Genomic DNA, 17,228 nt, shown 5'->3' on the forward strand with positions numbered 1-17,228 from the left:
CTCTGCCTTTTCTAAACCCAGCTTGTACATCTGGCAATTCTCGTTCTATGAATTGCTGGAGTCTACCTTGCAAGAACTTGAGCATTACCTTACTGGCATGTGAAATAACTGCCACTGTTCGATAGTTTGAACATTCTTTGGTGCTTCCCCTTTTTGGTATGGGGATATAGGTTGATTTTTTCCAATCTGTTGGCCATTCTTGTGTTTTCCAAATTTGCTGGCATATGGCATGCATCACCTTGGCAGCATCATCCTGCAAGATTTTAAACAGTTCAGCTGGGATACCGTCATCTCCTGCTGCCTTGTTATTAGCAATGCTTCTTAAGGCCCATTCAACCTCACTTTTCAGGATGTCTGGCTCTAGCTCACTGACCACACCGTCAAATCTATCCCCGATATTATTATCCTTCCTATACAGATCTTCCATATATTCTTGCCACCTTTCCTTGATCTCTTCTGCTTCTGTTAGGTCCTTGCCATCTTTGTTTTTGATCACACCCATTTTTGCCTGGAATTTACCTCCGATGTTTCTAATTTTCTGGAAGAGGTCTCTTGTCCTTCCTATTCTAGTATCTTCTTCCGCTTCCACGCATTGCTTGTTTAAAAGGAATTCCTTGTCTCTTCTGGCTAACCTCTGGAATTTTGCATTTAATTGGGCATATCTCCCCCTATCACTGTTGCCTTTTGCTTTCCTTCTTTCCTGGGCTGCTTCCAGTGTCTCAGCAGACAGCCATCTTGCCTTCTTGGTTTTCTCTTTGGGACTTTTTTTTTTTTTGCCGCCTCCTGAACAATGTTGCAAACTTCTGTCCATAGTTCTTCCGGGACTCGAACTACTAAATCTAGTCCCTTAAACCTATTCTTCACCTCCACTGCATATTCATGAGGAATATTTGTGAGCTCATATCTAACTGATCTGTGGGTCTTCCCTATTCTCTTTAGTCTGATTCTAAACTGTGCAATAAGAAGTTCGTGATCTGAACTACAATCAGCTCCAGGTCTTTTTTTTTACCAACTGCATAGATGTCTGCCACCTTTGGCTACAAAGGATGTAGTCAATCTGATTTCGGTGTCGACCGTCTGGTGAAGTCCATGTATAAGTCGTCTCTTAGGTTGCTGGAAGAGAGTGTTTGTTATGCACAGTGAGTTGTCTTGGCAAAATTCTATCAGCCTATGCCCTGCTTCATTTTGTTCTCCCAGACCATGCTTGCCTGTAATTCCAGGTGTCGTTTGACTACCCACCTTAGCATTCCAGTCTCCTGTAATGAAAATAACATCTTTTTTTGGCGTACTGTCCAGTAGGTGCTGCAGATCCTCATAGAACTGATCTACTTCTGCTTCTTCAGCATCTGTGGTTGGGGCGTATATTTGGATCACTGTGATGTTAAATGGCTTACCCTGAATTCAAACTGAGATAATTCTGTCATTTTTTGGATTGTATCCAAGCACTGCTTTAGCCATTTTATTATTAATTATGAAGGCTACTCCATTTCTTCTGTGGTCCTTTTGTCCACAGTAGTAGATCTGGTGGTCATCTGATGTGAAGTGGCCCATTCCAGTCCATTTCAGTTCACTGACACCCAAAATGTCTATATTTAATCTTGACATCTCCCCAATAACCACATCCAATTTGCCCTGGCTCATAGATCTTACATTCCAGGTTCCTATGGTGTGTTGATCTTTAGAACATCGGATTCATCGTTCACCACCAGCACCATCGGCTGCTAGCCGTCCTTTTGGCTTTGAGCTAGCTGTGTCATCACATCTGGGGCTAGTTGAACTTATCCTCTGTTCCTCCCCAGTAGCATTTTGACCATCTTCCGACCTGGGAGTCCCATCTCCCGATGGTATACCGACATATCTCTGGTTGTACTGATCCATTTAGTTTTCATGGCAAGAATACTGGGGTGGGTTGCTGTTTCTTTCCCCAGGGATTGTATTTAGTCTGACCTCTCTGCCATGACCTTCCTGTCTTGGGTGTCCCTTCACGGCTTAGCTCATGACATCATTGAGGTGCTCAAGCTCCAGCACCATGACAAGATAACGATCTCCTTTGCTGAAGTCTCGTGATGTACTCTGCATATAAATTAAATAAGCAGGGCGACAATATACAGACTTGTCATACTCCTTTCCCAATTTTGAACCAATCGGTTGTTCCATGTCCGGTTCTTCTTCCGCTTCCGCGCATTGCTTGTTTAAAAGTAAGTCCTTCTCTCTTCTGGCTAACCTCTGGAATTTTGCATTTAATTGGGCATATCTCCCCCTATCACTGTTGCCTTTTGCTTTCCTTCTTTCTTGGGCTGCTTCCAGTGTCTCAGCAGACAGCCATCTTGCCTTCTTGGTTTCTCTACATGAGTGATTTATTACACACTCGTGGACATTTGTGGTCCTTTACATGCCATTGTCAACCTCCAGAATGTCTCCCGTGCTCTCCCCCCTTTATTCCACTTTCAAAAAGGTCAGAGATAAGCTAGAATAAACCTTAATAGCACCGTATCTGCAGTGTGAAATGCCACTGTTGCGCTATAACTCAGCCACCAGATGAAAAATATGTTTCATTGAACATATAGAGCATTGCAAAGAAGGGAAGTTTTCAATTCCAAGTCACGTGTTTGCCGTCTAAAGGAGCCCATCATAAACCCAGAAAGACTCCAGAAGAAGAAAGCCCCAGTAAGCATACAGGATTTTTGCTTAATGTAGAGAAGCCCAAGTTTCTCAGTGTAAGGCACCATTCCAGTTAGCAACTTTATAATACCAGCTGGTATCTTATGTCATCTGCCATCTGGATAAATTGTCTGGGTCTGCTGCTAATATCTCCAAGACCCCTGGGACATTATATTGACCACGTCTGGTCTCCCTTTTCCACATTGGCTACAGGGGTGGGCAGAAGGTAGATCTCCAGATGTTTTGGATTTCAACTCCCAGAAGTCCCTGCCAGCATAGCCAATGGTCAAGAATGCTTGGTGTTGAAGTCTAAAACATCTGGAGACCTACTTTCTGCCCACCCCTGCGTTAAGCTGTGAATCCATCTGATGCATTCCTCATGCAATTACATGAAATTCACATGACAAACATATGTCTTTAATGAATATTTCCCCTTTTTCAAGACTGCTCAGGGTGATATAAATTTTACCTAGTAGTGCTTTGGTAAATATTATTCTAAGGTCCTTGTTCCAGAAAATGAACTTATATTGCTGCATGTAAAATATTGGGAATTGGCTTCCTGGTTAACTAGTCATCTATAACTCTTCCTGGGCTAAACGTCTATTAATAATGGGTTGGATCCAGATTCCACAGTTAGTTATACTGGGAGCAGACTCATTGAAATCAATGGGACTAAATTTAGTCATGAGTAAATCCAAAGAACCATATAATTATTTTCCCATGCCTAATGCCAGCTTGTATTAAAAACGTTCAAAACAGCTTGGGATATGGCATGGGAACCTGAAGTTCAAAGACAAAAGACATCCAAAATCACATTGGGCATGCTCAAGCGCTTGGGCATACCTAAAATACATCATTAGATCTCAGCCTGAGCTTTTGTGATGAGGATATGATCTAATGGACAGAATTAAAAATAATCATCATATTAACCCATCTTTAGCTCTCCCTTTCCCATTTGCCTACCATAAGACTAATTTCTAGCTATATTGTTCCAATAAAATATATTGGCTTGGATATACACAACAGAGAAGTGGTAGTGGAAGGAGGTTAGTGGGAAGGTGGTTTCCCTCCTTCCCTCTATATCACCCCAAGTTCCCTGAAAAGCCCCTTCTGAGGGTCTGGGGACTATCCTGAATGGAGTGGGTTATAGCATGGAGGGTAGAAGGAGAAAGGTAGGATTGCCCAAATTCAGGCGGAAGCATCTTCCGTGAGCAGAGCCAACCCCCTTCCACCAGTGCTTCCTGGGAACCATGCCATTAGATCTTGTGTCTTAACCATTACAAAATCAGTATTTGTGTAGTTGAGGTCTTGCAGCTGATAACCATAATGAACTAAAATATGTTTTAAAAGAACAAGTACTCTTATTTTCTTAGAAAGAAGAAATATTTTAAAATAATTCTTTAATTCTGGAGCGAGTGAAATATTAAAACAATTGTTAAGATTATAAAGTTTGCTGATGATAAAAAAAGTACAGGGACAGTTTTAAAAAGTTAGTTTCTTTTCTAGTTTTCTTCCTTTTCAGAGTTCAGTTACTGGGAATAACATACAAGTTAGCCATTTATACATTTCCAGCGGTCACCAACATTTAAAATGTTGTAACACATTTGAAAATACATTATACCATTATGACTTTAAAAGCAGGTTCAGTGAAACTAAACACATTGTAAAACCTATCATATATACAACATCTCTGTACATAATGACACAGTTGTAAACCAAAACAACTGTTAAGTTTGATTTTTTGTTCCCAAAAGGTGTTCCACTTCCTATATATTTTTAGGATGATTACAATGTCTGTCTTTGCATACATGATGTTATTCCCCATAAATTAATGCTTTACCAGGAGCCTAAAACATATTCTACACTAAAATACAAGCAAAGGCAGGCTCAGCCAATGGTTGGTCCTTATTCAGATAATGGAACTAAACAAAACAAAACACACAAACATATGAGAGACTAGCATTAGTGGGAGCCGAGAGCAATTATATATATTCTTCATGTCTACTCTTGCTTTCCTAATTTATTGATGTCAAAGATGACAGAACTATGATACTAAACAATACTGCAGGCATTCAGACAATTGTTTTCCGAAGGCTTGTGTGTGCCAGTATAATGAAGGAGTGGACTCTTTCCCTTCTCAGTCACAATTCAACTTCTTCATTGTTCTATTGAGATTAAACTTCTAGAAGCCAACTGGAACATTTTTTTAACATTTAAAAATTGCTGGAATAACAATACACCTCAATAATACATATCTGCTTTGGAATGCTGTTGAGATCCATAATCTTGGTAACATTGTAACCAATGTTGAAGATATCAACATTGCTCTGAAAGTGAGAACCATTGCACTAAATGTTATGCACTGCTAATTTTAGGTAAAGTAAAACACTGGGCCTGGTTCGCACAATCAAACAGCCCACCATGGCTTATTTAAGCCATGGTGGGTTGTGGTATGGGTGGGTGGCCATTTTGAATATTCAAGCCACAGTTGGTCATGTCATCTGAACCTGGGGACCATGGGTTGTGTGAAGGTTGAACAACCTTTGCATAAACCTAAAACATGCCATGGCTTGAATATTCAGGATGGTGCCCACGGGTGACTCTTAAGCCACGATGAGCTGCGGCAATTGTATGAATCCAGTCACTGTGTACATCTTTAAGGAAAATAAATTTTACAGCTTTGTCTTTGGAGGTATTCTTTCTTGTTCATTGGACAATCCCAGAATCCACAGAGGTTTGCTTCCGAGTAGTCTTTGGTGGTGGCGGTGGCGGTGTTTTGCTTGGTAATGGAGGAGGCAGTTGCTAGAAGACAAAATAATTTGGAACAAAATATCTTACTGAGCATCCAGTGTTATAGCAACTGGTTGATTCAGATGTAATTTCCTATAACAGTGCTGTGACATGCAGGATAAAGAAGTGTACTGATTTAATTCTACTCCAACTTGGGTCTTATGAACAGCGCTTTGCTGCTGGCGGTTTACTAAAGTCTAGCATCTAATGCTGACATTAACTGTTTTTGCAGGATTTATTAACTAACTCTGTTTCAAAATAGTCTCTTATATAAGCAGGTATACTTCTGACTTTATTGGTCTTTATTAACCATCTTAGCCCTAAGCATTATCGAGCTGAGAGACCTGCCAGAATACATTCCCATCCCTTCTTTTATAGCCGGCTTCTAATTCTGCTCTTTTAGAAAGGTCTTGCCATACAAAAAAGACAAATTAATTATCTTATGACAGCCATCTATTTGTTACTATATATTCATTAAAGTATAATACTCTTAATGCTAAAATGTTTATTTGTTGAGGAACATTCTGTTTTGAGTTCTAGGAGATGACAAGGGCCACCAAGTTTGCTTCATCAAATTAATGACAGGCAGGACCTCAATTCATACATGTGGTAAATTGCTTACTTCCCTAAAGATCAAGCTATGTAGCTGATGACAAAAATCCATATTGTAAGTATAATGTCAAGCCACTGCAGAATTGCCTGCATGTAACTTTCAGGGTGATTTTCAGCAACTTCACTAAGAATGCAACCAATGTTAGTTCTCTGCTATAACATTAAGTGATTCTGCAGTGTTGTATCCAGCAGAGTTATCATCTTTCATGCAATCTTACCCTATCAAGTGAACATAAACTCTTCCTTTCTGTTTTACTGCCCAGCATCTTAATATCTCCTTTGCCACTTCACTCCCCTCCTATTTTTGATGTTTCCTTTTCCACCCCTTTTCACTTTTCATATGGTAAATCCATTCAATACTTTTTGTCAGATTTCCTAGCAGACCTGCTTCTAAACAGACGGTTATAGAAATGTTAGCCATGCTACACAGCTTCAGTGATTACAGTACACACATAGAATGTTTGCCAGGTTTCCTCATTGCTGCCATAGGGATGGTACAAAATGGTTGAGATAGCTGAAAAAATATTACTGTACCTACTTTTATTATCGAAGGCTACAATCTGATACCCACTTACCTGGGAGTAAGTCCTATTGAGCACAATGGGGCTTACTTCTGAGCAAACATATATAGGATTGCAATATTAATTTTGAGGCTGCCTTTTAAATTCTCAACTCAAGACACAATCATTTATAGAACTGTTTAGAAAAAAACACTGGATCAACACCTTCATTCCCATTCTGTGGATCAGATGTACTTGGGAGAGGAATGATTAGAACAGGGGATGCTCCATGTGTGCAATGGTGATACACGTTCAAAAGTTGATCAGTTTATTGAGTGAAGCACTAGAGAAAGGAAGGCAAAGCATAGAATCTTTCTCCATTGCTATTTTTTAGGGCAAATCAAATTGTTTTAGTGTAGGAATTATTCCACATTTACTAGAAGTGAATGTAAAATGACCGACACAAAGTGGACAGATGCTGTGGGAGGAATGGTCCAGAGAAGAAAAATCTCCTTTCTGGTACATCTGATTCTTTACTAGTATTTCCTTGCATTGTCCTCAAACAGAGGCTGAACAGCCAACCGTGGCAGATACCCTAGCTCCGGATTTCCTGTATTGTGCAGCAGTTTGGACTAGATACTCTACAAGTCCTCCTCCAGTTCTGTGATTCTGTAAGTTCTCCCATATCAGTCTTGGCCCACCAAGTCCAAATCTGCACTCATGCTTGTCATTGCTTAAGGTATTTTAACACTATGATAAAAGACCCAATCAAAAAAGCATCATGGACATCTGAAGGATCAATTCACAGCTATTTTACCATGAAATTGTCACAGCTGTTTTACCATGAAATTCAGGCAAACAGTACAACATAGAAATGCACAGGTGAGGGCTTGCTTCAATCTAAATTTGTTTTCTGGAACAAGGCTGAGGACGATGCCTCTGTATGTGTAGTGGAGGGGGGGAGGGATATATAATGCAAAGCCAGTCTGGTGTCATGTTTAGAGTGTTTTACTGGGACTTGGGAGTCCCAGATTCTAGTCTCCACTCGGCCATGAAGCTCACTGGGTGACTTTGGGCCAGTCACTGACTCTTAGCCTACCACACCTCACAGGGTTTTTGTGAAGATAAAATTGAGAGGAGCAGGATCATGAGCTCACCAGGAAAAGGTGGGACATAAAAGTAACAAATAAATCAATAAAACGAAGGGTTTGGGTCATGAAGGGAGCTCAGGTCAGAATTTTGACACGAAACAGGATCTGGTAGCCTAATAACAATATTAAATGAATTCAGCATACTTGTGATCCATAACACAGGTAGCTCTGCACCTACTACCTTGCTTGTTAATATCTTTGGAACTGGACGTGTGAAATGACACACATTTTAGGATTAGACTCTTTTAAGTGGTGGGTGGATTGCTGCTACCTGTGCTCTTATTCGTCTAAGCATGTTGCAGTATGGATGATACTCTGGTTTCTTTCAATTCCTTTAAAAGTGAATTGGCAAAAGGACTATTTAGACTCTCAAGATCCAAATCACTTGCACCCATAACATTACTGCTTGCAATCCAGCTGAAACAGAAACCCACATTTCCCTTACCTTTACATTAATTAAATGTCTGTGTTTATCTTTCAGTCGTTTCTAGGGTGCATTTCAGATTTTAGGAGATTGCTTTCTCTCTAAAGTAATGATAGAGCCTGCCAGTTCAAATTAAACCCAATTCTAGGCAGATTTCCCTCAGTCACGTGTACCTCAGGGGAAATGGAAACCTTATGTAAAAGGCACATCTGCAACATACAAGCAATCTGTCCTTTCCATTTCAAATACCAAATTGCTCTCATTTGTTTGGTTTCATTCTGTATTAAAGAAGCAATTGTGCTTCTTTTCATAGACTTGAAGAAATACAGCACAATGTATAGTCAAGGAAAAATGTCAGAATAAACCATGGCTTAAAATAAAATCTGAGTCCTACACAGAAATATTATGGGTATTTAAGAGAAGTTCACTTTACATAAAAATGTATATTCAGAGTTACTTGACTTCCTGTAGCTAGCTATAACATTTATTAGGTCCTCATATGGCACACATGGATATGCAACTCCTTATCATCTACATTTATTTTACTTTATAATTGCCTTTTCAGACGTAATATCAAGCTGACTCTCTCATTCTATAAATTACAGAATAACTTGAATGTATATTGCTTATGCTGTATAACAGTGCACTAGATTTTTAAGGTGTCATATGATAATGTCACCAGTAACTCATGGCAATATAGACCTTGTAAACGTTTGGGCCAATGCATATAGGGTAATGTTTAAGAACTGAGTGCAAAGAGCTATGCACAGCCTTTTATTTGAATTCTACATTCATTCATTTGCATTCTGCATTTCATGCTAATGTTTTATTCTGTTCTATACTACATTCCATTTCCCAGACTTTCACCTGCAGACAATATGTCAACTAAGGTCTACAAAGATACGCCATTGGTTCTATTCAGAAAGAACTCTCATCTCAGAACCTCCAGTCACAGAGATGAGGTGAGGCTCTTAGATATTTACTCCTCCTACCTTATCTCTCCCATACCAAGTGAAGAATGTAACTCCTAAAGTAGGCAATGCTGAGCATATTTATAAACAGGTTGTCATTAGTCCTGTGATCCAGGCCCAACTACATTTCTTCATACAGGTGACATCATGTTTGCAAATAATTTAAAGCACCAAAGCCAACATTCTCATGCAGCCTAAATAATTAAAATCTTTCCATTACACCTCTGAATAAGAGGAACAGTCCCCAAAGTGTTGATAGACAAAAGCTGCCTGTTATAAGGACTCATAAAAATAATTCACTGCAGTTGCAATGAACATCATTATATTTCAGTCAGTTAGGCTGCAATCATATATACACTTATCTGAGACTAACTCAATGAGGCTTATGTTTGACTAGACATATATAGGATTGGACTGTTAAACTGTTTAAAGAGGACCCATCTACAAAAGTTCATTACCCTCATCAATCTGAGGACAAAAAGTCTACTTGGTGGGGATTATCTGTCTCCTTACCAGAGTTCTATTGACCTATTTACCATGCTCCTGGAGACCTATCATTTGGGGATCATTGTTCATAATCTAAAAGGTGTGCACAGCTTTCTGTTTTCTTCTATGAGAAAGAATATTCCTTGTGTGCTGGGACAGAAACGTGTTACGTCCATCACAGTTCTAACAAAAAGATAAAACAGGAAGTCCTGATTCATACATCTCTACACTGTGACCATTTATTTTACTCTCCAGTGGATCCATTCAGTGAGAATGAGATAGTGAGAATGAAGTTATGTATACATTAATCTCCCCCAACCTGGTACCCTCCAGAAGTGTTGGACTACAACTCCCATAATCCCCAGACAGCATGCCATGCTGAATGGGGATTATTTATTATTATTACATTTATATCCTGCCTTTTCCCTTCATGCAAGGAACCCAAGGCAGTGCGCCTGGTCCTCCTCTGCTCCACTTTTATCCTTACAACAAGCCTGTGCGGTAGGTTTGGCTGAGAGTCAGTGACTGGCCCAAAGTCCCCCAGTGAGCTTCATGGCCGAGCGGGGACTAGAACCCGGATCTCCTGAGTCCCAGTCTAACACTCTAACCACAATACCACACTGGCTCTTTGGGTGATCCAGTGTGGTAGAACATTATGGGTGTTGTAATCCAACACATCTGGAGGGCCCCAGGTTAGGGAAAGTTGGTATACATGATCTAATGAGATGGCATCACCACTCAGTTTCCTAAGAATATTCAAATGCTCTTTAATCATATATTTCATCATCATATCCCACTTTCTCCTTATCAGTGATAACTCAAAGTGGCTTCACTGTCTGATGAGAGGTGAAAAGCAGACAAAGATGTAAATGAAGAAGCACTGCAATGACATTTAATATCTTGTATTCTAGATAGTGTTCTGAGTTGTCAATATGATTTCCCTTGAATCTGGAAATGAAATGGTATTCACGAATACTGAAGGGATGGGTGGTCAAGTGGTACGTGTGAGAAGCTTTTTCAGCTTACTGTACACAGATGCATCTATTTATTCTCCACAAATGTTTGCTGTGACCAGATTGGTTTAATAAAGCATTAGAACTGGTGGAAAGCTATCACACACCATTCTTGTCTGTACTCAGTCTCTTATTATGCATTGCTTGATCTCTTGCCACATTCATCATCAAGCTTTTTATCTACTTTTGGATTAATGGAAATCAAGCCATTACATGTGTACTAAGTAAGCATCAGAGCCAACGTTATACATTTAAGTGCTCCATTGTCTAGTTGCTTTGAGTTTCTCCTCTTGATTTTGTATGCGAAGTATGCAGCTGACTTTGTATGCAGTGATGTGTGCAGGCCTCTGAAAGAGCAGAAAAAACCTTGTGGAAGATTCTATTTTATGTTCAGTTATATTATTAAGAAAGCCTTTCATCAAAGAAATTTTGCCATGCAATATTATGTATGAGGTGAGGGTGTATCTGCATATATCACAATAACTGTTCCAAAATGACAGTGGGTAGAATAATAATCCAAAAACAATTGTGAGTAAATTATCATAATAAAACAGCTTTTCTCAATAGATTCAAAAGTGGCTAAAATAAAATTCTGATACAATAGGCTGCAATTACAACCCAAATACTTTGTGAGATGACCATTTTTGTCTAAGTATTATTTTGTGCCATTTTAACGACTAATAGTACTGAGCTCACAACTTCATTATAATGCAGAGATATCTGCAGTTCTGTGCTATGTTATTGTCTATGGCAGGGATTCTCAAACTTTCTACCTCAGGAGCTGAAAATGACCAAGACCCACCAGTCACAAAATGGCAGCAGATGGAGACGGGGTTTGGCATTATCACCTGGCAATTACGGATATAATTTTATATTGACACCTAATTCCTCTTTGGTAATTTTTAAATTCTTTGCCATTGTGTTTTCCTTGTAGCAGGGAGCTCCTGAATTCAGCTTTCCTCAGGTTATGTATAGACATTGCCTCTGGAGGTATCATGACTCAGCCTCCCCATTTCAGGCAGAATTTACTAATTCAGCTGCTCTTATCTAAAATTTATTTTAATTTTTATTTAAAATATTTACAGGCTGCCTTTCAGGGCAGAAGCCCTCCCAAGGTGGCATACAACAATAAAATTCATATAATAAAATTCATAATAAAAAACCTGATGTTGTAATAAAAGCAGCAAAAGTTCCACAGAACAGCAAACACCAGCATAAGACAGATCCTACAACACAACTGCAGCTATAACCCAGTCTGATAAAAATAATCAGGGGAAGGCCAGAGTAAACCAAACAAGGCCCTTCTTAAAAGCCTGGTGGACCCCAATGGCAACTTATTCCAGAGGTCTGGAGTCACTGGAGAAAAGGCCCTCTCTCATGTACTCGCCCACCTAACTGTTCTCACAGCTGGGCTAATGAGAAGGGCCTCTCTAAAGGGTGGCCAAGCTGATAAAGGTGAAGGCAAATAATTTGGTCCCAAACTGTTTAAGGCTTTAAAGGTAAAAACCAGCCTTTTAAAATGGGTTTGGAAACACACTGGTAACCAGTGCAGTTGGTGCAGTATAGGTGTTATATGATCTGATCACTTCACCCCCCACCAAAACTTGGGCAATCACATTCTGCACCAGTGAAGTTTCTGGACTGTCTTCAAAGTCAGCCCCACATACAGTGCATTACAGTAGTCTAGCCTGGATCTCACTAGCGTATGAATAACTCATGCAAGGTCCGTCCTCTAAAGATAGGGCTGCAGCTGGAGTACCAGCCTGTTGGTAAAACGCACTCCTGAACACTACAGCCACCTGGACCTCCCCAGTTAGTGCAATGTCCAGGAGGACTCCCAGATCCCAGATTGGTCTTTTAGGGGGAGTGCAACCCCATATAACACCAGTTGTAAACCTGCATCCAGAAAAAAATAATCATTTCCCAACCCACAGTACTTCCACCTTGTCTGGATTAAGTTTCAGCTTGTTCACCTTCATCCCTCCTAAAAAAGCCTCCAGACACTGGTTCAAGAGTTCCATGGCCTCCCTGGGATGCATAGATGGAAACGACAGGTAGAGCTGAGTATCATCCGCATAATAATGACCCTTCAGTCCAAACTTCCTGATGACTTCCCCCACCTGGATAAGATTGGCTGATACACTTATAGACAATTGTACCCACTTCGTATGAGTGGCTAGGTAATTGAAATTACATTCTATGCTTTCCAAATAAGAAGAATAATTAGAGGGAGCTGCTGGTTTATAAAAGGATTGTTGAGAGTCAACGTTATTATCTTTGGAATTCTACACAGTTTCCTATGTAGAAGGGAAACTAGTTACTGCATAATAAATCTTAGGTTGGATAACACACTGTGAATCTGTGTAAAATGAAGGAGAAGACCCATAGCTAGTGTGGTGTAATGGTTCGAATGTTAGATTGGGACTCAGGAGCTCCGAGTTCTAGTCCCAACGTGGCCATGAAGCTCACTGGGTGACTTTGGGCCAGTCATTGACTGATTCTCAGCCTAACCTACCTCACAGGATTGTTTTGAGGATAAAATGGAGAGGAAGATGAACATGTAAGCCACCTTGGGTTCCTTAGAAGAGGGAAAAAGGTGGGGTATAAATGTAGTAGTAGTAGTAATAGTCGAAGGAAGAGGAATGGTTCAAGCTGGATATGGAGCGTTTCTCTTCTGCAACTCTACAACCTCAGCCTCTCTTATACTGCGTTGTATTTAACAAAGTCAATCCCTTAGCGGGTGGAGCTGCCACTCATGGAAGGCACCTCCACTTGGTGTGAGATTGGACGGAATGTACCATTTCTTGCTGTCCAGGTGTACCAGTATATCGATATTCTCCATATTTAAGTTTTTTAAATTATCTTCCTGAATGTTCCCACAATAGAAACATACTAAGTTTTACATTAAAACCATAGCCACATCTACCACTCAGGTCACGTAACAACTTGTTTCGTTAGGTCAATAATTCTAGAAATGTCGAAGAGTCAAATGTACGTGAATGTTAGAATGTTAGAAACAGAAATCTAAGAATTTAGGTAGTAGTTTCTAATCACCAGCAGCAACATATTTGCTCAAATATTTAGCAATCCATTAGGTAGAGTAGCAAAATTGCTTGCCTTTAGAAAACTGGTGAGTGAATGCCTGTGAAACAAAAATCATATATTAAACTTTCTTGAAATATACTTTATTCCCTCCCTTGAAATAAGATTGGAAAAACATAAAATCTAAGTTGCTGCTGGAACTCTCCTCTGTCTTTTTAATAGCCTCTATTAGTCTGCTGTACAATACTTTGCTTTATGTATAGCTCTCACTACCCAATGAATCTGTGTTCACATACAAGTCCCTTAGAGTGAGTCTCCCTACTCCTTCCCGTCCTAACAGAAACACTGCTCTGTAGCAATATGAGGCGCAAGTTCCTGAAGAGCACCATCTGGCTTCCTGTTTTACAACTCCTTGGAGATATCTTTTGATATAGCAACTGGTATATAAACTGATTAAATAAATAGATTAAATGAATAAATGCAACCCAGAAGCAAGCAGAAGGAACAGTGGCAGTGGCAATTGGAGAATGGAAGCTGGCCTTTGGTCCGCTTCCATCTATTCTCCCCTTTATGTGGTAATTGTTGACCATTATGTAGAGTTGTTCTGAAGAAAGTCACTTCTAGCAGCAAAACTTACTCTTTGAGGTACAGGTGGGGATGTGGCAGGGCTAAGAGATTCATGGCTCTCCATGAGATTTCCATAATCTGCCATGCTGCCTTTCAGAGGCAATGGAGGAGGAATGTCCGTCATTTCCAAACTATTCATGCCGTTTAGTTCCAGATCTGAAAATACACGCATATTTGACCATCAGCAAATCATTTAGAGCAATCTCCAAATTCACAGTGATTGTTGCAGTTCTAATTTTATGAATACACAGGTGCACCGAAAGAGCAATTAAAAAAAAAAATTCACAGATCTCTTCCAACATTTAATTTGTTGTTTGAGAAATAAAAGAAATACAAGGGTCATATCAAGTAATATACGACAGAATGTTTAAAAAGTGAGTGTTACTGTGTAACAGAAGATTAACCAGGGTTGCCAGTTGTCATTTGTTTCAGAACACCAATATTTCAGAAAGTATAAAGGATGCCCTTGATTTTGAAATGTGTGAGAGGCCTGCATGCACACTGGCAGGAAGACCTCTGTTTCAGATTGGGGAGGAGCAGACCAAGATGCACAGCAACACTGAAAGGCTGGCTTGTGCAAACATGAAAGATTAAACTCAACAAAAATAAGCATTGTATTTTAAGTGCATCTCTGGTAGTTACTTTTCTCTAAACATAATAACCAGAAATGTAGGCGCTCTTGAGGAATAATCACACGTGCTAGGGGAGTGACTGGAGAAGGAAATGGCAACCCACTCCAGTATTCTTGCCAAGAAAACCCCATGGAACGTATCACAAGGGGAGTGACTCAGCTCTTCCCAAATGCTGGTTCGGCATATTGGGACGGTCACTGTACCTGGGAGAAATCACAGAGTCAGGTTATTTAACATCTAGATGTATGGAGTGCCATCAGTCTTCTTTGCCTATGTATTCTTAATCAAAGAGGAAGTTGTACCACATTGTTCCTTTTCTATACGTCTGCATAATATTTGCAATTCATTCTTAACCATCTGTTGTAGTTTCTTGGCCATTCCACCTTCATCAGTATCAACAATCCAACAGAGTTCAGTGTATGTTATCCTAAGGTTTACCACACTCTAACGGAATGAAACTTTATTTACTCTTCCACACAAATTTCAGCAATTCAATGCACAAATGAAATTTATAATTAGCTATGTTTCTTTATGGAAAATTACGATAATTACATTAAATGAGAAAATTTATAAAATAGAAAATTACGATAATTACATTAAATGAGAAGTCATTCATTGTTTGAATAGCTAGAAATATTTAATCAAGGGGGGGAAGCAAAACATTGTTTTTCTAAGTTAACTAAATTAACTACACAATAAGCTTTGGAAATATCTTTGGAAATAGGTTGAGTTATAGGACTTTTAAGTCTGTTATGCAACTCTACAAACTTTTACTTCCAAAAAAGTGCAACATTCTGCCAAAGGAAGAGTAAACATGATTGGATCATGTAAACAATATTCCTGATACGCTATAAGGTCCCAATTCAAATCCCTATTTAAGCCATAAAGCTCAGTTTGTGACCTTGGGCCATCTCTTAACTTAACCTAGCTCACAGGGTTGCTGTGAAGTTAAAAGGCCCATTAAAAGAATAAGGTACACTGCCTTGAACTCCTTGTAGAAAGGGTGGGATATAAATGAATAAAGAAAAAAAGATGGTTCACTTTCACTTAGCAACCAGCTCATTTTTATTTTGAACCACAAAGCAAGAAGAGGGACAAATTGGGAGAATCTTAGGCTCTCCAGGTGTTCTAAATGTCTCAGGAAGCTGCACCATAGAGAAAAAAAGGCATGTAAGAACTGGGAGATTGCCTCATTGAATCTCAACCTCACACTCATGGAGTAGGCCCTTCTCAAAGCTTACTCTTCTTTTTTTAAGCTTACTCTTGCAAAGAGCTTTATGCAAGATTAATGGACAAGAATTTAGAAAGCCAGTTGAGAATGGTGGCATTGTCAGTCCCGGCTGATAAATCAAAGCTCACTAAAGAAAAGCAACCTCACACTAGGAAACTGGGCCCAACTGGAGGAGAGGGGCAGTTGGAAGGGGAGGTGAAGGCTACACCCAGCAGACACAGCAATTTACTACACTGAACAAAGGTAAGAGTTATACCTGTATCTTTGCTCACTTTGGGGTTTAGCACCTCCCGGTGCTGGCATCCACCCTCTGACAAGTTTCCAACAAGGTAATGTAGCTCTCAGACCAAAAAAAGGTTTCCCACCCCTTGAGTGGGGTCTTGATTTATTCTAACTCAGTGTATGGAAAGCCAGTTATTACATTCTGGCACCCTGCCTCTTGGTTCAATCAAGGCGCATGCTGACATGTTTGTGCATATTTGATATGGACCCCCCCCCCCGAAAATAGCCTGTATTTGCTTGAAGAAGCCTACTTCATATAGTGAGAGGTTCTTCTTTTTTTACCTGTTGCTGTATGCTACCATGTGTCCTATCAGCTTTGTGTTAAGACAAAGACCACTGAAACATCAACAGAAATATAGCAATGCATCATACTTCCCCAGCAGAGGCATTTTTAGAAAAATGCTCTAGTCTTCCTAACAGATGCACCATCCTATTTTACCTTCAGTTCTTCAAATGTTTCACAAAAGTTTCATTTTACTTCTTTGCTAACCCTTGAGAAACTTGCAATTTAGGGAACTTCCAAGTAGCCAAAAAAGTCCAGAGCCTGGGCCCACCTACATCCTTTGTGTGCATGCAGCAAACCTTTGGTTGTATTAGGGTCACTTGCCCTGCTTGCCATGGCTTAGATCCTTAGTTTTCATTCCATGAATTGAAGTAGACTCCTCATGAGCAAATCTAGGCTCCAAATTCATGTGTTTATGAGGAGAAGAACAAAACAGCACTCTAAACTAGGCAGAGTGTTCAGGTACCGTAATTTCAGATACAAGCCATTGTGGTGGAATATGCATTGTACTGTGCGGAATTGA

The 17,228-nt window shown here is 39.7% G+C and overlaps 1 protein-coding gene across 2 annotated transcripts in view; it reads right to left on the reverse strand.

Annotated features, from left to right (window-relative positions):
• Positions 1-4,032: 4,032 nt before the first annotated feature.
• Positions 4,033-17,228, reverse strand: part of DOCK1 (dedicator of cytokinesis 1) — a 556,714-nt gene continuing 543,518 nt past the window's right edge. For both annotated transcript variants that reach the window (XM_084841443.1, XM_084841442.1), the window contains exons 51-52: positions 14,288-14,433; positions 4,033-5,463 (exon numbers count right to left, since the gene is read on the reverse strand). In XM_084841443.1, the coding sequence (XP_084697569.1) occupies positions 5,368-5,463; positions 14,288-14,433 (242 nt within the window). In that variant the 3' untranslated portion in view covers positions 4,033-5,367. The remainder of the gene's footprint in view (positions 5,464-14,287; positions 14,434-17,228) is intronic.

Source organism: Heloderma suspectum, chromosome 3 (assembly GCF_057233095.1).
Source record: "Heloderma suspectum isolate Gila_16-S chromosome 3, 16-S_ref, whole genome shotgun sequence".
NCBI lineage: Eukaryota > Metazoa > Chordata > Lepidosauria > Squamata > Helodermatidae > Heloderma > Heloderma suspectum.